General features: G+C 40.1%; 1 protein-coding gene across 4 annotated transcripts in view; it reads right to left on the reverse strand.

Moving 5' to 3' along the window:
• Positions 1-24,767, reverse strand: part of NELL1 (neural EGFL like 1) — a 292,015-nt gene that overhangs the window by 138,916 nt on the left and 128,332 nt on the right. For all 4 annotated transcript variants that reach the window (XM_037403130.1, XM_037403128.1, XM_037403129.1 and 1 more), the window contains exon 13: positions 13,228-13,353. In XM_037403130.1, the coding sequence (XP_037259027.1) occupies positions 13,228-13,353 (126 nt within the window). The remainder of the gene's footprint in view (positions 1-13,227; positions 13,354-24,767) is intronic.

Below are 24,767 nucleotides of genomic sequence, written 5' to 3' on the forward strand. Positions count from 1 at the left end.
CCACACCACAGGGCCACATCCCTCGAAAGGCACACCCCGGTCCAAGCTCAGAATAGAAATGTGATTTTCTCTGGGACTTCATCACAATGTCAGAAATGCGAAGTTCCCTGCACTGTTGCTGAAGATCTGACATGTCCCGTGAGCCTTCCAGCACCCCGGGAGCAGGTACAGCATGCTGCCACTCCAAGAGTGGGGCTCGGGCAGGGCCGTCAGCCAGCACACAGCCACCAGCTCCATTAGGACACAAAAAGCCTGCAAGATGTTTCCACAGCAGTACTTTACGTGGGCAAGCTCTTTTTTCCAAAGGTGAAAAGCAGGTTAAGGGAGGTGATCTGCTCTGCTCTGCCCTGGTGAGGCCGCACCTGGAGCGCTGTGCCCAGTGCTGGGCTCCCCAGTTCCAGGGACAGGGAACTGCTGGGGAGGGGCCAGCGGAGGCTACGAAGGTGATGAGGGGCCGGAGCATCTCCCTCGTGAGGAAAGGCTGGGAGAGCTGGGGCTGGGAAGAGAAGACTGAGGTGGGGAATCTTACAGTGTCTACAAATATCTTAAGGGCGAGTGCCAGCAGGACGGGGCCAGGCTCTTTTCAGTGGTGTCCAGCGACAGGACAAGGGGCAATGGGCACAAATGGCACCACAATAAGTTCTTTCTGAATATCAGGAAAAACACCTTTGCCTTGAGGGTGGCAGAGCACTGGAACAGCCTGCTAGAGAGGATGTGCAGTCTCCTTCTCTGGAGACATTCAAAACCCACCTGGACGTGGCTCTGTGCAGCCTGCTCTAGGTGAACCTGCTCTAGCAGGGTGTAGACTAGAAGATCTCCAGAGGTCACTTCCAACCCTGACCATTCTGTGATTCTGTGAAAGAGTACTGATGATGCAATGAGGGCATGGAGTGAAGGGACCTACATAGAAGATAAGGATGTACAACAGTACAGCAAAATCAGATTGAATCTACCTTCCTGCTTTTCCCCATTTTATGAAGTACATCCAGACACCGCAAAGTCGGGCAAGATAACTATGTACCTTTTCTATTCATAAATCACTTGTAATGGATGATTTTTCATAATGCATCATAGGGTTTGTGGGACTCCTAAAAGCACGCAAAGAGTGAAGTAAAAGGACAGAGCATTTATTTATCTTTGTACTGAGCAGATACTACCAGCACATGCAGAAAAGACAATAACAGTTTATGTTGTGGTTGAATGTGATTACTTTTGGAATGTATTTGCTTTATTGCAAAGCCATATTTATGGCCTAATTAAAATACAGGATGCAGTTCAGTATTGGATAGATACCAAGGAATCTATCTGAAAGCAAGACTCCAAAGATCAGAGAGTTCCTTTGCGCCTTTGTGGACTGCACGTGTGCCTAAATATACACATTCTTAATTTACTGTTTGAAGAAGAATTTGCTATGTCAGATATTCCACAGAATACCACTTTCAACATTCGTGCTATTTTGAAAGCAAAAAATCAAAGCCAAGCCAAAAACTAGCATAAAGGACAAATACTGGTAGGCAGTTCAGCATTACAAAAGCTTACATTGATTAAATTTTGTGAAATAGAACCCTCCATTACGAGAAGCGCAAAGCAGACTAAACCAAATTCCTGGGATCATGGAAACTTTTCTTCACCATAAATAAATAGGAAAAGAATATTTTACTCTTACAGGTCATTAAGCTGTCTCTCCATGGCCGTCCTTATCCTTTGCTTGGCAGCCTGCTTTTCTGGCCCCTTCTGCTATCATCTGTCATAACAGGAAAGCCTTTCCCAAAACACTTGATTATCTCAGTCTACCAACATGAACTGTATTTTCTAAAAATTAACTTCATTTGTAAACTCTGAAAAGAAAACAAAAAATCTAAGCACATAAAAATCGCAATAGATTATTCTAATGGGACCACAATTAGCAAGACTGTGTCATTCATTTGCCTAGCTCTGTCCCACTTCTCTGACAATGAAGAATGAGAGTTATTTCTGGCAGAGTCAGAAAAATCCCCAGTTTGAGCAATTATTACATGCAATCATGTAACTAAATAGGAAGTTTCATACTGGGAGGCAAAAAGCCTACAGTAGAAAGCATGAAAATATTAACTACAAAGTGATAGATCAAAGCACCTCTCTTTCTCTCCCTCCCTGTGCTGCTCCCAAAGGCTGTATTTCTTAAGGACCAAGCAAGTCTGCTTGCCAGTGGCAGCTCCTCTACAGCCTTTAAAATTATTTCACAAACATTTCAGAAAAGCAACACTACCAGATTTACAGTTATTTGCTGATGTTTACAAATCCAGAAATAAATTTAGTATAGCTAGGTTATCAGACATACTAGCATTAGCCTGCAAATATTGCCCATAATATATCTCAATATTATTCTTCACAGGCACAACATAAAGGTCCTTCAAAACCAGACTAAGACCACCCAAAAGGACAAACCACGCAGCACACCTTCAACCCGTTCCCCCACCTCCCAGTGCACACATTTCTGCTGAAAAAAGCATATATTTATTTTTTTTTTTAAGTTATCTGAGAAGCTGCAGAACCAGCAAAGCGAGAGCTGGACAATCTACAACGCAAGTCTAAACAGGGCTCACACAAAAACCCCAGCTACTTCAAACAAATAACAGATGCCCATCATTGAACCAGGGTCCTAAGGTCTTTTCAGTATCTAAGATTGCTCAGAAGGTGATTCTTTGATCACTTGCATACAGTAATAGATATTCAAGAATCAATAGCTCTTAATAAAACATCAGCTTTCTCACAATCAATATGCACACATCTATGAAACATTCAGCACAGGTACAAAAATGAGATCATAACAAAGCGAGAAATGTTAATATATTATTTCCTTGTGTATAAAATGCACATTGAGATTAAAAAAGGAAAACCCAAGACCTGCTAAAGCCTTTGACATACATATTTCTTATTGTCAGAAAAGCCCATTCAGACACAAGCACCATGAACTTTATGGGAAATTTTCTGTTGAGCTTAGCAACCTTTATATAATTCTTCTGTTTCAGAAATAAAGGCCTTACTCTGGAAATCTTAAATCCAAGCAGCAAATAAAAAGATACAACAGCAAAGTGCTACACGTTTCACAGACATGTCAGCTGTTCCTTGGCAGACTAGTCTCATTCACCATGACACACTGCCTTTCAGGAGGAAAACCTCAAATTTCACACTTGTCAAATCCAAGTCAATATACTGCAAATTCATGGCCTTTCAAGATGTCCACTGACTGCATCCCTGACCATTTCCACCATTCCATGAATCGAAGAGGTAGGAATTTGGCTCTCCCATGTTCCGATGTGAATGGGCTCCTCTTCCTCTGTATGGGGCTTCTTTGGAAGAAATGCGTATCTATGTGCCATACACTGTACAGATTTTGGTCACGCAAGACTCCAGATACTACATGCTGCAAGATATACACCTGTATACTGGAGGAGCATTTGAGCTTTTTTTTCTTAATATTTTCCAGTAGTAACATGCTCATTATTACTAAAAGCAGACAAGCCATTCAAGCATTCAAGTCCCAAAAGCAAAACACTTTGACTGTTTCTGTATCCGGCCATTAGTCACCCATCTGACACTTCTTTGTCTAGCTGAACAATGTGTTTGGACAGAAAAAAGGGATATAGCAGGGCAAACAGTGAATTCCTACCCAGAGTGGGCAGCGCTGTGCCTGGCTAACCAGCCTTTGGCAGTAGACATGAACACAACTCAGGACTCCAAAAATCAATACAGGAGGTTTAGGCTGCATCTGTCTATCCGAATTGCCAACCCCATGCACACTGTGCCTCTTACCTGGGACCATTCTTTAGAGCATATTCCTTGACACACAACAGCAATCTTGCAGTTCAATGAAAAAAAAAACACCGAAAACCCCACGTCTGTGAGACACCAAAAGTTTGGAGGCACAGGCTCAGAATTTTCTAAAGGGAAAACATGATGTTACAAAGAAAAACCCCTTATAATATTTTTGTAATGTTCAGCCATAAACCTAAAAATAGGTTACAGATGAGAAGAATAAAGCATATTCATGAAAAGAGATTTTAAATATTAAAAAGGACTGCAAATAGAAAGGTCAAAGCATTCTCTGTATTCACTGAGAATATGACAAGAGGTGACAGGCTTAAATTGTGGCAAGGGAGATTTAAGGGAGCCATTAAGCAAACCTTTCTAAACAGCTGAGTAAGTACTGGGGAGCCGGGAAACTCAAAGGGAATTAAGGAATTTCCCTCACTGAAGCTGTTTGTGTTTTTTCAAGAACAGGTAAGAATAAGGATGTTTCAGGGTTCATGGATCCTGCCCTGAGGAGGTGTGGTGAGCCAGATGCCCTTCTCTCCGATTCAGTTACTTCCATGATTTAGTTGGAGAGTTCAGTTCTGTGCCTGACCAACAGAGTTTGTTATAGATGGTTTCTAGTAACAGAATACAGCATGGGGAACTTTTTTTGCTTGTTTGGACAAAGAAGATGGCAAACCCTGGCTGTTAGAGCTCCAAAACTATGAGAACTTTCCCAAAAGCAAGTTACACTCCTTAAGGCATTAACACTTACTGTGGAAGCAGATGACTAAAACATGAGAGCTTGTTGCTTCCAGCCACTGACATCGATGCTGCAGCTGTTGCATGTTTTCAAGATAGCACAAAGAAATTAGTGAGGTGGCTCTCCATCCCTCACCTCTCTGACTGCTTATAGTAATTGCTAGATTTAGGAATTAAGAATTTCTGGGCCATAAAAATGGATCTAGCTCTGTTGTATCAAGGAGAAATCCTGCCATAAAAGTGCTCAGGACAAATGCTGACCAGGTGACATTGAAAGGCTTGCCCTCACTTGTTCTTTAGATAGACAGCTTCATTCGTAGGTCTTGAAGGAGTATTAAAATCAATATTATTATTTTTAAGCATCAGCATAATACTTGAGTTTATGCATAAGCATGAACTTGCATATGCAAAAAAATGTGAAATATATATTTTTGTGGAAGAATATATACCAGCACAAAAGGCTGCAGCTAAGAAATCATGTGAAAATGCTAATTATGCCTAAGTCAAGAAATACAACTATCAGCATGATTTGTGGTCAGCTGTTTAATTAATTTTAGTATTAATAAAGTTAGAGAAGATCAATGTATCAAAAGGACTTGAAAGGATTACCAACTACTCTGGAGAAATTAGCAACACTTCCATGCCTAGAGCACAGGAAAGCACAAAGATGTTTAATTAAACTATTTACCAGTGAGGAATTTAAATCACTATAAATATTACATTTTTAGTACATTTTTTCCTCAAATTGAAATCACTTAGGAGCAAAAAATATGCAGCTTCCTAACAGCATTTTTTTAAAAGAAGGAATGTAAAAAATGTTGCAATTTAAACCCAGTAAATGAAGGTGAAGTCAGGAACAAAAGAAGGTAACATAGCATTTAAAATTAGAGGACTGGCAAATAATTCAAGTCCAAAGTAACAAAAGATGTTACAAAACTTCATGGAAAGAGGAAGGATGGGATTTATAACCTGAAGGTCACCTGGTTACTCAAGGCCCATGCACACTGTGCTTCAATGACCTGCTACTGTTTCTTGTGAAAATATGAATGCCTACCAAAATGAACCTCAATGTTCCCTGAATCCTTGTTGGTCTAAGTCTGTGTTTTTTCCCACATCTATTATTTCTGTTTACTAGACTCTCCAATGCTGCCACTGTCTCTGCAGGAATTTGGGCAAGATGCTCCACTTCTCTGTGCCTCAGCTTCCCCTGTTCCAAAACAGCAGTTAAATACTTACCAGCCTTCTAGGGATGCACTGAGAAGCCACCTTATCCATGTTAGTACAGTGTTCTCTGACAATACAAAAGAATCATCCTTTTTGGTATTACTATAACAGAGCTTCTCTATGGCAAGAATGCACTATTTATCTGTGGGACTTATCTAAAGCCAAAATGAATGCAATTGAAAGCTTTCTACCGAGTTAATGGGTTTTGAGTCAAGACCTGCAGGAGTCTAAGTCATCTGACATGGAATCGCTCCATTTTTATTTTGCTGGATTGACTCAATACTTTTCTAGTCTTCTGTTGACTTGTCCTGCAGAGCAAAGAAATGCTCTCTGATGCAAGCAATACCCACTGGTGTACAGATTACCTGCTGCTGAACTTGGCCAAGAGCCCACTGAGGAACCTGAAACAAATGTTTCTGTAGTTCAGGGCACCTAGAACTAAAAAACATTTCCCTTTGCAGTTCTGGGAGCACAGATGCTATTGACTGCGGTTCAAACAAAGGAGTACTACTTAACACCAGGAGCTAAGTCCTGTCCTGCCTTTCAGCACTTGACACATAAGCACCTCAGGAAAGGAGAGACCAGCAAAAGAGTGTTTTGTGCCTGCTTGATACAAATAGTGTCACCCATTCAGGTTGGCTTAAGACCGATTTCCAAATGCATTTGGAATGCAGTGAGAGGACAAGCACACAAATCAAGATGCAGCTCGTAGAAGGACAATGGGCTCTCCTCAGCACATGGAGGACAGAGTGGACTCCGAAGCAGGGAATGCTTCAGAGCAGGGTATATCAACCTATTAGTGCCAAGTAAAATCAGGAGGGTCCAGATCTGCCCAAGGCCCTTATCTCCAGTCACACCCATTGTGCTGAACATCTGCTACCTGATCTACAAACAGTGACATAACTATGACCCCAACCTAATTAATATTTTCATCATGTTTCTTTAAAAGAAAAGTTCAGCAAGTTTGCCAGTGACACCAGGCTGTGTGGTGTGGTCGACACGCTGGAGGGAAGAGATTCCATCCAGAGGCACCTTTACAGGCTTGAGAGGTGGATCCATGCAAGCCTTATGAAGTTCAGCAAGACCAAGTGCAAGGTCCTGCACCCGAGTCATGGCAATCCTAAGCACAAATGCAGGCCAGGCAGAAAATGGACTGAGAGCAGACCTGATAAGATGGACTTCGGTGTGTTGGTTGACAATAAGCACAAGGTGGCCTGGCAATATGCTCTTGCAGCCTAGAAAGCCAGCCAAACCCTGGAACGCATCAAAAAAAGCACAGCCATTAGGTCGAGAGAGGTGACTGTCCCACACACACACTCCACTCTTGTGAAAGCCCACCTCGAGTACTCCAATAAGCTCTGGGGCCTCCAACATGGCCTCCAGGACATGGACCTGTTGGAACGAGTCCAGAGGAGGGCCATGAAGATAATCAGAGGGCTGGGGCACCCCTCCTATGAAAGCAGGCTGAGAGACTTGGGGTTGTTCATCCTGGAGAAGAGTCTGGGAAGACCTTAGAGCAGCCATCCAGTACCTAAAGGGGCCTAAAAGAAAGCTGGAGAGGGACTTTTTGCAAGGGCCTGTAGTGATAGGACAAGGGAGAGTGGCTTTAAACTGAAAGAGGGTAGGTTTCGATTAGCTATGAGGAAGAAATTCTTCCCTGTGAGGGTGGCGAGGCGCTGGCCCAGGCTGCCCAGAGCAGCTGTGGGTGCCCCATCCCTGGCAGTGCTCAGGGCCAGGCTGGACGGGGCTGGGAGCAGCCTGGGCTGGTGGAAGGCGTCCCTGCCCCTGGCAGGAGGGTTGGACTAGGTGATCTTTAAGGTCCCTTCCAATCCAAACCACTGTATGATTCTATGAAAAATTATGTAGTGCTTGGCAAGACTACTCACTAATGATCTCCTTTAGAACAGCAAGATCTGAAGAGGGCTCTTCCCCAAAACATACCTGAAAACTATTCACCACAGGCCTACCTTCATTGCTTATGACCCAGACTTGCGTTTTCAGCTATCAGTTCACCAACTACAGGCCATCACGTGAACAGCAGTAATATTTGTTTACTGACCTCTGTGAACACCCGAGACCCTGCAGTGGACTTCAAAAGTTCAAGGGCCACACCAAAAATATTATTGTCGCTTTCCTGTATCCTAATTTATTTCACCGACAAAGAAAAGGCAGGAAAGAGGATCAGCAGATTAGATTGCAAATATAGCCCTGTCTTTCAAAGAGTGACTGTATTATCAACTGGCTGACTAAAAGCTCCTATTCAGCTTTTTTTCAAACACACACAGGGGTTCTGGCTGAGAGGCCAATAACTTGCCGTTCAAGACTGCCACTTCACCATTGTGAAACTTGCTGCATTATTAGTATTATTATGGGGTCAACTACACCACCTTGAACCTGACAGGTAAACTCCAGAACAAAAATCTGAAGGTATCAATTTTAGCGATAGCAAACAATTTGAACATTTGTTCTAACCATAGCAGGAAATTTCTGCAGTTGAGTTGCCTTTCACAGATAGGGCAAGGGAAGAAGGGAAGAGCAGGAGAAGGGGGCTGCTGGCTTTTTCCCTTGAAATTGCGATTTCTCAGAACTCTACATTTTTCTATGCTTTAGGCACAGCTTTTCCAATAACATGCTGCAGAAGGGCTTGTTCGGAAAGGTGCATTAGGTTCAAAACGGAATGCTGCTCCAGAAGCCACACAGAAGTGAAGGGGCTTATGGGATAACCTGTCAAAATCATTAGGTTTTCTTACTTCCTCTTCTCTACCCATACTGTAAATCAAATTAGCATATAAACTAAGGCTAACATTTAAATTACGAGATTTCTTCTAAACAATATACTTCTATGAAACATCAGTTTTCCCACAGAATTGGAATACTGAATGGTGGTTTTGAAAACACTTCCTGATTCTGCAGTAAATAACGGCTTGGTTTTTGCAAGTAACATGTAATTATCTCAGTGACCCATTGCTTAGAGAAGACAAAGATATAAGAAGTTCTGTGAACATTATCAGACAAAATGAGGACTGAAAAAGGGTTAAAAGCACAGTCCAGTATTCAATCACCATGCAGAACTGCACAACTCCACAGTAAAATCTGGAGATGGATTCCTTGCACAGAGGAAAAAGATCTGCCAGCATAGCTTGGTGCATAAAGAAGTGGATGTCTGCATACAGGTCGCACCACATTTTGGCAGAATGTGCTGCTGACGTATGTTGGATGGCCTGGTAACTTTATATACTGTTTCTTGAAAAGATGCCTTTAGGGCAAAATGGGCCGAGTCATTCTCAAGCCCAAAGGAAGTTTCTTCATTTTGCAAAAGGGACACAAGAAATACATGCAAATACAGTTACAAAAATCTCTTGGCACTCTCATTTGGAAAGGTCTTTTTTAAGCTTTAGTACATGATTAGTTAATATTTGTAGGAAATAAACAAAAAAAAAAACAAAAAAAACCCCAAACAAATGGAACATTCAAACCCAGTACTGACTATACAAAATGAGACAACTCATTCTTTGAATGACTGCAGGTTTTTAGGAAATTTTCAGTATCCGATGCAGCCCCAAGGAAAACGTTAACAGAATGAGGGATATTTTCTTACACGGTTATCATAGGTGTTAAAGGCCAGGAATCTTTATCGTGATCATTGTGATTGTCTTCATAGAAAATGCCAGCACTATGCAAAAAAGAGATGAGACCCACCTATGCCTCTTCCTCTTCATATAAGCATGATAAATGTAGTTATTACAGATAATTTACAGCCTATTAAGATGAAAAAGTACTTGTTTACTTGATTGAATGCAGTGGGACACAGAAACTATGTATTGTAGTTTCAAACCACAGAAAATCATGTAAATGCATTTTCAAAATCATACCAGAGAACAGATGCAGCCCATCAAAAATGAAATTATGATACTTTTATTATGTAATTTATAATGCTTCAAAAACAATCACAAAACTAAATAATGCACTTTTGAAGCAAACTCCCAAACTGGTATGTTAGAAGAAAGCAAGGCAAGAGAACTTATTTTTCAACAAGCAAGCAGGGTAAAAACCTGTGGAAGTCAATTAAATGCTTTTAAATCAGTAGATTCTGGTAAATGAGAACACATGGAGCAGCAAATCTTGCTGCCATTTTCAGAACGGACAAGACTGTGATTTACTTGAGAACAGATGAACAACCTGCCAGTGTCGCAGGAAGAGACTGAAAGGAACTCCCTATTCAAGGGTAACTTTTCTTAATAAAACTGTCTTTCTCTCAATGACTTCATCAACATTCAGAGCTCGAAGCTCTAGGAATAGGTAAGAAGAAAAAAAACTAATGCACCTTTCTCAGTGAATGTAGGTGGAAGTCACTGCTAGGCTGACCTGTCACAAAACACCACGGCATGAGCCTCAACACATGTCTTTTGCTTACAAGAAACTGAATGTTGATTATTTATTAAAATAGCCACTACTTAATTTTAAATCATGGTTCAGAACTTAATATAATTGTAGACTTCATCCAGAATATTATTTTAGTCACTCTATCTCTGTGACTGCATTTTCTATGCAGTCAGCACAGATTCCAACACAATAGCTTCTTACAGATAACCATGGGAAGTTCCTGCTCCACAGTTCTCATGGTCAGAAATACTCAAAAATTGTTTTGGGGAAAAAAGTTTCATCAACACTAAAGGAGTACCAATCGGTTTTATTTGAGACCGATGCAAGGTTAAAAAAAAAAAAAAAAAACCCTCACTGGAAGCTGCGTATTTAAAATTCAACAATATCCAAATGAATTTCATTTTGCTCAATTCAAATTGACCTAGCATTTCAATATCCACTTCATTTCTTTTTATCAAGATAAACACCTCAATATCAAACTAAATTCTTTCACGCGACTTAAAAATTGTTTCTGACTTACAGCTTCCGCATATCACTACTTTCCACCTTTCAAAAGCTGCCAGAGCACCAGGACCAGCCTCCAAGGCCACCAAGCACAGGCCTGCCCAGCAACATGCAGATTCTGCTCAACCGCAGCAGAAGATGACTTTGTACCTTGATGAATTAGACTCGGACTTCCCAAAACATGATACCTCCTGCTTTGTGGAATAACTCTGTTTTTAGGTCAACAGTGTATAAACCACAGGCAATGCTGTGCACCTGCCTTAAGCGCTTACACTGGAAGTTTATTAACCCTTATCTCTACTCTAACCCATTAGAGCCTGACCACCACCACCAGCCCAAAATCCAGTCGTAATCACAACACCAGGCCATCTCAGGCTTTTAGTCTTGTCTCCAAATGCATGGATCAATAACAAGATAATGTCTCATTTATTTTGTTTGAATAAGGCCTAGATTTTAAAAACTGAGAAATGGCTACAATCTATTTCGTTTGTGCCTGCCATACATTGCTGCCAACATGAGGGGGAATTAGTTAAATATCTGCTGCCATTGGGTTTTTTTTATTATTATTGTTATTTATTTTTTTAAGATTCCTGACAGGAAAAGTCTGTATAAACATAATGCAAGATACAAAATGAGGATTAGGGCTTCTATTGCACAATACTTATTTAAAATAAATGTATTAATATAACATACAATTATTTCTAGATACAACAGGCAACGCATCAAGTTTCTCCTCATCTATGTTACACGCTTGCTGTGTTTTTTTAACTGTGACGTCAAAAAAGAAGTCATTTTAGCAAGATAATAAACGGGCAAGAAACAGTTATCTCAATCACTCTATTATTTTGTTCTTATACCCGTTGCTGATTTTTTTTGTGTGTGCGTGCACTAAAATGAATGTTCACCCATTACTGTCAAGCAACTTATCTTACTACTTCACACTTTTTTCAGTGAATCACAAACACCGTGCTTTCTAAACTATTTCCATGCCTAATGATAGTGCCTTGCTGGAAGGCAAGGAACACTAGGAAATTAGTAGTGCATATATGGAAAGCAAGTGTCAGACAATCAAAGACACCTTCCCCACCATGTGAAAGCCACTACCTCATGCAGCATGCACATTTAGAACAAAATTTAGGGACTGAAACTTTTCTGACATGACAGACTGTAAAAGATCAAGGAAATCTCAAAAGTTTTCTCAAAAGACACACATTATATAGTAACAATGACTCTGGGCAAAATAACAATCAGTTTCCTGACAGCTATTTAGTATCATCCTCTCTCACCAGGTGGGCAGGACTTTCCTACTGTTTTTATAAACTACAGGCTACTTTAGCTACAAGACATGCTGTCATCATGAAAGTCAACATTTCCTATGACCTTCCTTAAGGACAACATGTGCATTACAACATAATTATTGCAAGCAGGAAATCATTCTCATATTGAATACTCTTGTGCCATCTTTCCACTTGAGAAAATAGCTCACCCAACACAATTCTAAGCAAGTATTGTGTCAAGCTGACTTATTTCCATTTCAATAAATCTGCCTGATATTTTCCTGCTTTGCCAGACAGGTGCACCACCAAAATAATCCTGAGATCAGCCTTTCTGAAGTGTTGTGATTGAAAGATATTATCCAGTTAGGTGTAGCTGGGCCAAATGCTCCAGCAGTTTCTCACATTTTTCCCAGAGATTGCCAGAGAAGGTCCCTTAAAAACCTCTAGGTAGAAATGAGACCTACATACTTCCTGCTAAGAATTTTTAGAGCTCACTTTGCTGACAGCTATTAAGAAAGAATCACTAGATGTATTGTCTAATGCTATCACATTGTTCTGTTTTCTAAATAACATATATCATAGTCCTGAAAACATTAGTTCTCAGCATTAATAACAACTATTTCAAACCACCTAATAATAATTGGTTTTGAGGACTTTATGGGCTTTCAGTTTTGCTTTTAGATATTTGTCTCAGCTCTGTCGAGAAAGCTTCTCCTCCTGCATAATTTCTTGTGTTTCAATCCACTGACCAGTTTCAGACCACAAGTAATAAAATGGCATTTCTTCTCACTACACCTGTGATCTGATCTCAGTCTCCACATCTCACACGCAAGCCAGCTGCGGGACATGAAGGGACCATGTGCTGGGTGACAGCCACACTTGGTGTGTGCACCACAGGGCTTCCTGAACCAAGTTAATCCCAAAGGGCCCGTACATAGGAAAGGTACCTCATACAACATTTACATGTCTTGCTTGCACCTAGATTTTATGCCAGCACAGGGCCAGCTAGTGCATGGCATTTGGTATGGCACAGGGGCTGATTAGAGCAGGGGTCCTCAAACTACAGCCCACGGGCCAGATACGGCCCCCCAGGGTCCTCAATCCGTCCCCTGGTATTTACAGACCCCCCCTGCCCCGCTGGGGGTTGGGGGGGGAAACCAAGTAGCTGCAGATGACTGCCTGCCACTTCATCTGCGTGCCGGCCCCCTCTTTAAAAAGTTTGAGGATCCCTGAATTAGAGGCTAAGTAATACATACAACACAGAGAGTGTAACACTACTATTGCTGTACAACTAAGAGCTCACCTGTACAGGAGAAATCATCCACACGGACATATCCCATGACACAGTCACAACGATAGGATCCAGGCAAGTTAACACACACAGTATTGGCATGACAGTAATGCATCTTGGCAGCACACTCATCAATATCTGTGGGAAGAACCACCAAGGAAAGTTACAGTCAGGCTTAGTAAAATGAATAACATGACACAATATTAGAAGAAAAGAAAACAAATTCCATTTGCAACTCCAAAGGCAATCTGGTTTAACTCTAGCATTAAAGAACAAGGCAAATTTAGTAGAAAAGTATTCCTTAAAATAGAGTTAAAATTCCTGTATCATAGTAATGGGTTCCTTCCACTGTTCTTCATGAAATCCTAAATTTTTTTAGCTTTGGAAAACTAACACATACATTTGCGTCTTTTCTATGACAATGTTAAAAGACAAAAACTGATGCAGAGTTTTCAAGAGCATAAAATACCATCAAAAGTATTCAACACTGAAAATCCTACCTCTGTCTCACTGGTAACCTAAAGCATGAAGGCATAGTAACTCTACAGCATGATACCAGTTGCAGTGCTAGACAGATATGACATGGTAATGTTTGTCAGGACAACGTAGCAGATTCAATTGCTCAGTTGGTCAGCGAGTATTCCAGCCCTCCAGATTCACCCGAGCTCTCGAGCTCTGGCAATGCCCTGTCCTGCTTCTGCTGCACGAGTTACTGAAGAGGGCTCTGTGACATTTCCCTGTCCCACAGAACCAGAAGATCGAGCCAGTCACCTAGAGCCCTCTTTTTTTTTTTTTTTTTTTTTTAAGCCTGCTTTACATCATGCCAGTGGAAAAAAAAAAGATAAACTAAGGAGCAGTAGGAACTTGACCCCATATCTTTGTTTGCTTGAGCAATCTCTACTGCTGCTGCAAACCCAAAATTCAAACTGTTTTCACAATAGTGCATCAAACCTATCATTTACTTGCCTGTTTAAATATCCCAAAGCTCTGTGATATTGTAAACAGTAAAATCTTCCCCCTTCCTTCCTCACAAAACCAGATATTATACTGAGGGTTTCTCTTCATTTTTTTCTCAGTAGGATAGATTTTCTGCTTAGTAGCACAGATTTTACATAAAGTAATTCATGGTTTTCAAAAGATTAATTCTAGTGTTACATATGTCCACACAAAGAAAGATGAATCAGACTCATTCTTTTTTCCTCTCTCTATTACTTTCTCCTTGTTATTGATTGCTCACAGTCAAAGACAGGTATTAATTGACAACAGAGCTGAAGAATTCCCTCAGCCAGTGGGGTACAGATGAGTTGGTCACCCCACCACATCCCTCTGCACAGCCACCTGCAGAGACTAAGCTACAGCCTCCCTTCTCCCTCACCACCCAGTGCTTATGGAGACACAATGGAAGTGCTACAAGGGGGTAGCACCACAACATCAGATTTAACCCCAAAAGGTGGGGGGAGTTAATTGTACATGTGCTGAGATCTCATTTGCCTAAATTCAGGTATTTATTTAACCTTCCTAAACCAAAGCAGCTCCAGTTGCGATACACCCACATTTTCCAGTCTCTGAAAATGAAACACATGCCAGCTATACTCACACTTTCTATACTACAGGCATCTGTCCAGTAGGAGCTACTAGCCAAATTACTTTGTGTTGGCCACCAAACAACTGTCAGTTGGCACAGATTTCTGACTGCTGCTGATCTGGGCTGAATTAGAAATGATGGCCTGGAGGCAAAAGACTTTGTACACCAAGCAAACACCTTGAACTATCTCATCTCCACATTCCTGTTGTTTCTGTTGCAGTGCCACTTGATGAAATGAATTTTAAGAAGTCAGGAGCATCAATAAATGGAAGATAAAAGCCAAGAAAAATCCTCCCACATGTCTTGTTATCACACCATTGAGTGCTAGAGCCACTTGGGAAACACTCAGGTGTTGACGTGTGTTCACACTGTTCTGCTTGCAGCCACTTTTTAATGGGCTTTTGGAGCATAGCTTTGAGGAGTTTTGTTCTTGCATATCTAATAACTTTCTAGCATAAAAGGGAAAGGACCAAAAAAATGTCTGAAAAGAAAGCAAGAATGTAAAAACTGCAACCAAGTCACCTGAAAATTAACCTTATGCACTACCCTCTATCTCCAGCTTCCACACCAAATTCGCTGGACAACACTTCTCTTTCATCCCTGAGAAGGAAGCAAGAGGATTAAAAGTCTTCAAGGTGAAGGAATTTGATTCATTGCAGGCAAGGACCACATGACCGTAACATAAAATAAGAAAATACCCAGAGATAAAAAGAAACTTCACAACCTATATGAAAATATTGCTGTGGCAGAATTTCTCAAAAGGATACTAAGGACTTCAAGTGATGATCTGACTATAAATAGAGGAATTGAGAACAACTGACACTGCGGTGCTGCCAAAGTCCTTTAAGTGCAGGAAGAAAAAAAACTGGGCCTAAACAAAGGAAGCACAAGGAACAAAAGATCCCTCTCTTCAAACTTTGCTCATTTACTTAACTCTCTTCTCAATCTTTCTCAGTGCATTTCCCATAAACTCTTTCAGGATTTCACATTTTCTTTTACCTCTGCAGTATTAGCCTTCTACTAACAGATGCATCTCCTTTACAGAGATTAGTATTAAGAGGTCAAAACTGACAATAGTATTTTCTTATTAAAGCCTGTAGGGCAATGTTAAAGCTGTTGTTCTGGACCACAGTTCTACAAATTCTTGTAAAAGGTTAGGTATTCATCACAAAAAGCTTTGGGTTTTTACTTAATAATGTTAGAGTAAAATCCATAAAGCACACAGTAGTATATATCAGCTCAGTTGTAATGGAACTCAGATTGTGATTCATGTGTATAGATTGCTTGTCGCATTTGAAATATTACAGCTCATCTTCTAGTGGTCTTTTGAGGTGATAAAAATACATGATTTATGTTTCTCTCCAAACTGGTGAAGTAGTTTGTTTTTCTGTTATAAAGGTATACTTATGGTCTTTAAAATGAGACTTGACACAGCATGATGATCGTTCACATATCACCAGCTTCCATCTACATAAGCTAGCTCTCTGCAACAACGAAGACATTTGGGCTTCGGCTTTTCAGTAAAGACCATTATGTTACAGGGTGGGTTGGTTTGGTACATGACTGCTATTCTACTGACTTCAACTGTTTCCTTAACAGTTAGCAAAATAGGGTTCAAAGCCTACGAAGAGAATCTCTTTACCGCAGTACTCATCTACCATTATAGTTAATCAGTTATCATCGTTACTTCTTACAGTCCTAAACAGTGTTCATGAACTTATGGGGAAATATACAGGTATTATCTTTTATTATTTGTGCCAGTGTGCTCAGCAATGCTGTGAGTACACTGGGACAAAACACAGGCATCCCGGTGGAGCTACCTGCTTCGCACCTGACATGCTTTTTGCTGCACTGCAGGCACTCATCATCTCATACCAACCAACCAAGCAAAACAAGATGGGATGGAAAGACAATACAAATGGGTTCAACCCATGGCCAGTGAAAGAGCTTTTGTCACTGCAAATGTACTTCAGACACTTTACAAACCACTTAACTCTTTCTATGCCTGACTTGGAATCCTATTGATTAATATTTTTAATATTAAAGATGACAATGAGACACCAAATCACAAGTAGAGCATCTTTTTACTGTTTGTCCCCTCCAATAAGTCCCATTAAACCAAATTAATCTCTGCTGTAAAGAGGGCACAGCTCCTGTTAATGAGAATGGGAGGTCTGTCCATTCACCCAAAAGGCAAAATAGTCCTTCTTTTTAAAAAACAAAAACAAAACCCCAAAAAAACCAAAACCTGTTAGTCCTGTAATAGCCAGATGTGAACAGTCTTGAAACAAACCACACATCGCCTCTGGAATTGCAGACCACTGTTTGCATACATTCAATAATAAACCAGTTGGACATTAGCAGTATCATCACCTGTTATTTGGGGCTTCATAATTTAACTACTGGAAGACAGCAACATTCAAATCAAAACAAAGTGAAACAAACTATGAAATGCTCCAGAGCACCAACAGATGATGTACTTGGAAATCTACTAAGTATCAGAATCAAATGCTCCATTTGCAACTGTCCCCCAGTCACTCACTTTCTGGTTGGGGAGCATATCTTCCCAAACTTATTCTAATTTTCAAGCACTCTGTAAGGAAGCAAAGGCAGAAAATCAAAGATAGGGGTGGGAGGGGGGGTGGGTTGTGCGGGCAGTGGAGAAGACAGCTTTGCAGAAATCTCTGACTTCTGATTCATGACTCCCAACTAGAAAACATTATTAATGGGAGTGGTAAATTCCCCTCCCCTCCTTTTATTCAAATTCATACTATACCTTGACTTAAAACTGTATTAAACACTAGTCTAAATAATCTGTGTGTTTAAAAATTTAATATCAACCTCTGTCATTATTTAAATTATATCAACTCCCAACACATGTTCACAAAAGCTGATGGAATTACTATAAACTGTTTCCAAAACAGTGGAACACAATAGTAGTGGAGCATAAATGTGATCTTAAAATTTGTCACCCTATGCTCATGCCAAAATGAACATGCTATTTTCACTTCAGTAACATAGCAGATCCTTGTTTGTTATATTTATTTTTCCTCCAAATCCTCCTTGATGCTATCCTTTCCTGCCCTTATCCCCTTTCCATTGCCAGACTCACTTGACTCTAGCTCTTCTCCACTTTTTTGTTTTTCTTTCTTTTATTTTGTTACACTCCCACTGCCTGTCTTCTTTCTCATATGTCTAACATACCCTAGCCCTGTTTTTACCTTTAGCACAGGGTTGGTTCCTCAAATTGTGCAATACAACCCTCAGGGAGCCATAAAGCATTAGACAGCAGGAGTCAGCAGTTCCCTGTCAGCTGGCAGCAGCTCAGCTTCCCCCAGTTGCCTGAGTAAGAAAAGACTAATTATTGGCTGCAAATATTTAGGCTAGTCTTAAAATGGTTTACCAGCTTGGCCTCCTTCATAGCAATTCATCTCCAAGGCAGTAGTGCCAACACAGGCGACCCTTGCCATTCCTCCAACTTTTAGGGACAGAGCTGCTCCCTAGTCAGTCAGAGGCAGGGAAACAACCCAAAACAAAAGCAGATAAGACAACCGAGAATTTCCCTTTCACTGAGGCTGAGAAACATCACCTTAATATTGTTAAGTAACTAACTAGCTAAAAATGACTTCATAACTTAGGGCTGTGTAGCATCACCTGGGAATCCATAAGCAATAAAATAACTATTAATATAATCACATCAGGAATTACTATCACTGACTTTTAGAGCATCATTAAAATGGTGCAGCCTCTTCCTTTGTGCACAGCGTAAAAGTGCTTTGTATTGATACACCTGATTTATGGTCAGGACAAGAGTATCAATATCCCAAATCTTCTGTCAATTTAACTGCCCCTCTAAGGATGACAACTGTATAAATATGAGGTTAAACAAACAAACAAACAAATAAATATTTAAAAACACACACTCACAGGCAAATCACACTTGAACAGTCATACCTTCCAGTGCAGACCAGCCTCAAACTAACGTAACATTCCTGAGAAGGACAAAAATAAAAATGCACATGAAGTTACCTGCCTCTTCTTTATTTCAGTACTGACAAGCTTAAATTCTTTTACCAATCACACTCAAGAGATCAACTGGTCACTCTTGACCAAAGATCACAACATTAGCACTCCTTTGCTACCTGTTTCTCAGCTACATTAGTAGGCAGTCCATCCAGCAGTTATCCAGGAAGTGGTTGCTTCCTGAAATCCGCTCTGGTGAAATTCAGCCTTTAGACATTAAAATACTACCTAAGTATAAGATCAGCTCCCCTCTTTCATCCTTGTTAATCCTTATAATAATACACAAATCATTACTCTACTTTAGGTTACAAATACTTGCCTTAAAAAATTTAAACTAAAAAAATAGAGCTTTTCATAACCTGAGTCTCCAATGACCTGACCAACTCTTCAGAGCCAGGGTATTTCAGCTACAGCCATTTTGGTCATCATTCCTCTAACTATCATAATCCTATCATTTAATCATTTAAAGCACCAGACACTTTAAAGCTTGCTGTCCAGAGTTTCTAGTGTCACTCTAAGTGAGAAGATTTTCCTTTTATTATTCTACTAAATTCTGCTCCTCTCTAAGCAAAACTGAAAATTTGCAGTTTCATTCTCCCTTGTGCTTTCCATCATTACGCTGGCAGTTTACAATGCATTATTAAATGTCTGTGTGGTTGGTTTGGGCGGATGGTCCTCAAAAGCCTTGCGATCTCATAGGATAAAAACAGTTTATTTAAATTGAAATTTTTGTAAAAGATCATTTAAATCAGTTACAAAGCTGCCACTGATGTGTTTGCATTAAAGAAAATGCAAGTAACGTGGTGGTGTTTTTAACAGAGCTGTTTTCTTAACCCTAAGTGTATGACTGCATTCATTTGATAAATACATTAATAGAAAATGTTCACAGACTTATAAATATTACTTTTTTGTAATGTTTGCAGCTACAGCTCTTAGGGATGGTTGATACCTTATGAATAAGTTATCTCTGACAGTTGCAAATAAGTTATTTTAAAAAATATGCAGCCAGAATTCACATGTGATAATGTAGCTTAGAGAACACAGATTAAAAATAATCACAAAAGAGCAGAATGAAACATTTGGGGGAACAGGTTTTGGCTAACAGCAGCAGCTCAGTCATTTCCTCAAACATGCCAAAGCAACTAGCGAAAACAAGTCATTTCTTCTTGTAGAATAGCAGACTCTATGATGTTAGAACTTTACTGAAGTTAAGAAAGATTGTTTTATCCAGGATTATTCAAGCCTTTTAATTTTTTCTTTCTAATTATTCTTTGAAAATATACTGATACTTGTATTTAAAATGCACAGCAGCAGAACGGGCTACTAAGCTGCGTGCCTGAGTGAGTATAAAGACTTTTCTTTACAGATGCTGCTTAATTTGCTCTCCCACTAAGTGGCTTACGAGAGGCTATGCAATGAGCAAGCTACTTGTCAGTTTCGGAGTCTGTCTGGCCAGCAGGATTCAGAACTTTTACCCCAGTCAGTGCCACCATCCCTGCTCTCCAGCTACTCTCTGGCCTCTTGGACTCAGTCAAAGCAGCTCAAAGTCTTTGAGGATACTGTGCTATAAGGAATTTGTGGATTCTGAGGAATATTCATTAAATCCTCTCAGGCATGTTACGGCAGAGAGGGTCTTCATCCCCCCCCAGGTATTTTAACGTACTCAGGAATACGAGCAGCTACTTCAAGACAGAATTCTGCATTTCAGGGAAGTGACCTGGTGTCTATCAGAAAAAACACCACTTTTATGTCCTCTTGAGCTGTATTAAGCCCTATGAACAGTAAAGAGTAAGACGTGACTGCTGCTGATTACGAGAGCACTTCAACTAAAATGGAGTTAATGCCAAATAAGCTGGTGCTGGTCCTGCAGGAGTTGTTGGCTCTCAGAACTCTGCAGAAGCAAGCCTAGAACAGGAGTAGTTGTCCACTCTTTGGCTGATTTCATGGGTTACGGGACAATTGCTGCATCCCTCAGGAACAGCACTACATAGTGAAAGGGATCTGTGCTATCTCTGCCTACAGTCAGAGTAATATTGGCAATATTGCCAAGGACACTGCAATAGGCAAGAGTTAAAAGCAGAGAAAGATAAAAGATAAAGTCAGAGAAAGAATGCAATTCAAATATAATGCATTTTGAAATCTTCTCTCATAAAAATGTGAAATTAGAAATAAGCCCATGTAGCTGTAAAGTCCCATGATGGCATTAGCTTGTTCTTTCATATTACTTTTGTCTTAAAAACAGCTCAATAACCGTTGTCTGTTCTTTTTTATTTTTTTTCAGAGATAGTATGTTCAGTAGTTCACATAATAAATTCATTCATCCATCACCCATACTTATTCAAAGTTAGGAAATAATCATATTTGTAGATGCTACCTTTCTCAGAATACAAGTCTTCTTAAAGCTTCACTCCAAATGTGAATTCTGGAACAAATAAAAATTCCTACACATGCTGTAAGTAAAACGTTGGGGTACCCAAGGTTCATCCTTGTAAGTGTAATAAATGCTTGCATGGGTCTAGCAACATGTGTCCCAATAAAAGAAATACTGCTTAACTTCACCACAGCTACCATGTTCGGAAATTTATCGCAAATGAAACAGTACACAAAACATGAAAAGCCACTGGCTCTTTCCATCCTGCAGCAGGCAACAGACCAAAAAAATGATGACATACCTCCCCCTAGGCATCTTTCATATCTTTCCCTAAAGCAGGAGATGTTTTGGGAATCTCCAAGCTGTTGAAAAGACAGTGAAAAAACGAGACATCACAAGGCATATGTGGGATAAGTGCTTGCCACCAAAGATGATTTGATAAGCCAAACCATAAATTGTGAGCTACACTGTCACAGTCTGTCAGCACAGCACATCTTCAGGCAACTGCAAGCCTTAAAGTTTGGAATCAGCAATTTGACACTGCTCTCCATTACTCCCTTGCTAAAACCCCGAGTATGATGACAAGGGTCTGATCTGCACCATGCTCCTCCAATGAATCCATACAGATCAACAGAAAAGTAGATAACTGTAAAGTCTGTCCCCTTACATAAACGCTGTTCATCAATGCAGTACAATTTGCTCATCTGGGACAGAGAGGGAGTTAACCCCTTTCTCCTGGCTAGAACCCATGACAGAAACCTCAACAAATTACTACAGGGACAGGAGTAGGATGTTACATGTAATAAATCTAACCGGACTCCTCTCCTTTAATATTTAGTACCGCTTTCACCCATTTTTCTTCTTCAAAAGCTATTAATGCACAAGAATTCATTCTCAATCTAACTACTTCATGCTTGGCTATAAGAGTTGCCATTACACAAGTCTACAACAAATAAAAGGTTATGCTACTACTGCTCCCAAATATATTACAGCCCATTAGAAAACAAAGCAATATAATCACCTCATTCTTACAAAAATAGCTCTGTTCCCCAGAAAGATTGCCTCTAGTTTACTGATTACATAAAAGTACTCCCAAAGCCCTGCTTGCTTTGGCTTTGATTTCACTTATGAAAGAAACCTCCCTTTGGATCTCAGTAAGCACTGATGAAATAAATACTGCTGTTGGAAAAAGAATGTCAGATTTCTGCAACAGATTCACCTCCTTATTTATCATGATTTTTTTAATCTCTCTAAACATCCTTAGAGATACCAGTGGATGCTTATATGGGGGGAAGAGGGGAAGGGAAGAGGTGAGGGGAGCACTTTTTTTCTCTAATCTTCCATTCACCTACATTAGCCAAGCAATATGATATGTTGAAATAACTTTACCCATTTTCATTCAGCTAATACCTTACTTTTTCAACCCCTTCTATCTGATTTTACTAATGGCTAAGGGTGAACAATGGATTACTGTATCAAAATGAACAATTCTTTCTTCATGCCACTATACTGACAGCAATTACACTAAATACCTGGTTCCATCAGCACTCGTTTTACACCATCATCCACAATTTTTGCTTTACTCTTCTATTTTTATCCCTGATACTCCTACCCAGTTTGCTTCCTTCTATGTTCGGCGATATTGACTGGCTTACTCTTTCAAAACCACACAGATGCTATCTCCGAATGATAAATTGTAGAAGGCTACCCATATAATTGATCTAGAATCCCTGTGCCCACGGCAACCTTTTACTGTGGCATTTTGAAGGACATTGTATCTTTCTGAAAAATTAAATGCTGATGAAAACTGTATGGTTTTGGGGTGGAGTGTGTGTGTGGGTGATCTTTACCATGTCTAAAGAAACCTATAGTCCAGGGGTCCTCAAACTTTTTAACCAGGGGGCCGGCGTGCGGATGAAGTGGCAGGCAGTCATCTGCGGCTGCTTGGTTTCCCCCCTCAACACCCAGTAGGGAGGCGGGGGGGGGGGGGGGGGGGGGGTGTTCTCTAAATACCGGGGGCCAGACCGAGGACCCTGGGGGGCCAGTATCTGGCCCACAGGCCATAGTTTGAGGACCCCTGCTATAGTCCCTCAAAAACGACTGGTCTTGCATTTTATAATGACTTTTAATATATATACTTTTATAATAAATGAAACACGTAATACATTAGTAGCAAAAAATCATACAAAATTAATACTCCACCATTTTCACACTAATTTGTTCACTCAATGACCATTTGTGCAGTGCAAAGCAGCACACAGGTAATGGAAAAATATTGTCCCATGTTGGTAAACACTCACTGTGCTCCATCTTCTCTTTTTATGACCTTCACACTACTATTTGCATTTTCCAAAATATTCTCTCTTAACATCTTTTTGACCATTCATTATTCATCTGTTTCCATCACATCTTGTTCCTCTATCCAACTCAGCTGAAAAATCCTTGTGGAAACACTGAACTTAAAGTGGAAGGCTTATCACCATTGTCAAGTTGGCAACTATGCTTCTGCAATGCCACACAAGCCAAACCAGGTGGTTTCACATGAGAGAGGCTTTATTGACTTTATTTTTATGGGTCCAGACTATGCCCTGTTAATCAGGTTCCACAGAGCATTAGAGACAAATACCTTATTCAGATAAGAAAATTACAGATCACTGTGTAATAGCTCCTTTCCTAGTATCCCTCTAAGTCATCCTAAACACCCTTCTTTGTTCTATATCCTTGCTACACAATATAGTCTTATTGTTTGTGCCTTTTTTGATTTAATCTATTATGCAAAAATAAATAAAAAAGCAAACATCAGCAGAAGAAAACTGCCTAATTTTAGATATTACAAATATTTTTTTCCTATAAAACTAACCTTAATTGACATAACTGAAAAGTGCAAGATGCATTTCTCATCCAAGCAAATATGGCAATAAGTTGTGATTTATAGCACTAGTTACTGAAAGAGGCATTTCTGGTTTGGAGACTGCAACAATATTTCGTTCCTTAGGCATAACCTGAGGTGAGCTAAACAAAAGGTACAGTATAAAGGGGTGGGGGGAGAATCCAGTGGATGATTATAAAAATATTCCTTACCTCAAACCCTAACTGCTGCCTCCACACTTAGTGTGAAATTTTATTTTAATTGCTTTGCTTTTGGCTAGGAAATTGAACTGGTGAGATAATGCTCTCCCCTTTGATAATGCAGTCAAAGTTTAGCTGTAGTTAAAAAAAAAATTGAACTGGGACACTCAGGTCCTTACTATTTCATTTCTAGCAACTCTGCATCCAAACTACTATGACCACTGTCATGAAAGTGAGTCAGTGTCGTCTTTACTTACATTTCCTTTATCAGCTACTGAGGAATTCATTCACACAGATTCTCTCAAGTTCCACCAAGAGAAGTGGTCAAAGCGCAAAGAAAGGAAGGAGCAGAAAAATGCTGGCTCAGTCCTCTCAAGCTATGAAATCCAACTGCAAGCATGCCTGTTGTGTGGCTGAGGTTTTAATGGAAGATCTTGAATAGGCACGTGCCCTCCTGCAAAGAACCTTGCTGCAAGCAAGCTTTTGGAGACTCTTCCAGAAACA

Source organism: Falco rusticolus, chromosome 10 (genome assembly GCF_015220075.1).
Source record: "Falco rusticolus isolate bFalRus1 chromosome 10, bFalRus1.pri, whole genome shotgun sequence".
Classification (NCBI taxonomy): Eukaryota; Metazoa; Chordata; class Aves; order Falconiformes; family Falconidae; genus Falco; species Falco rusticolus.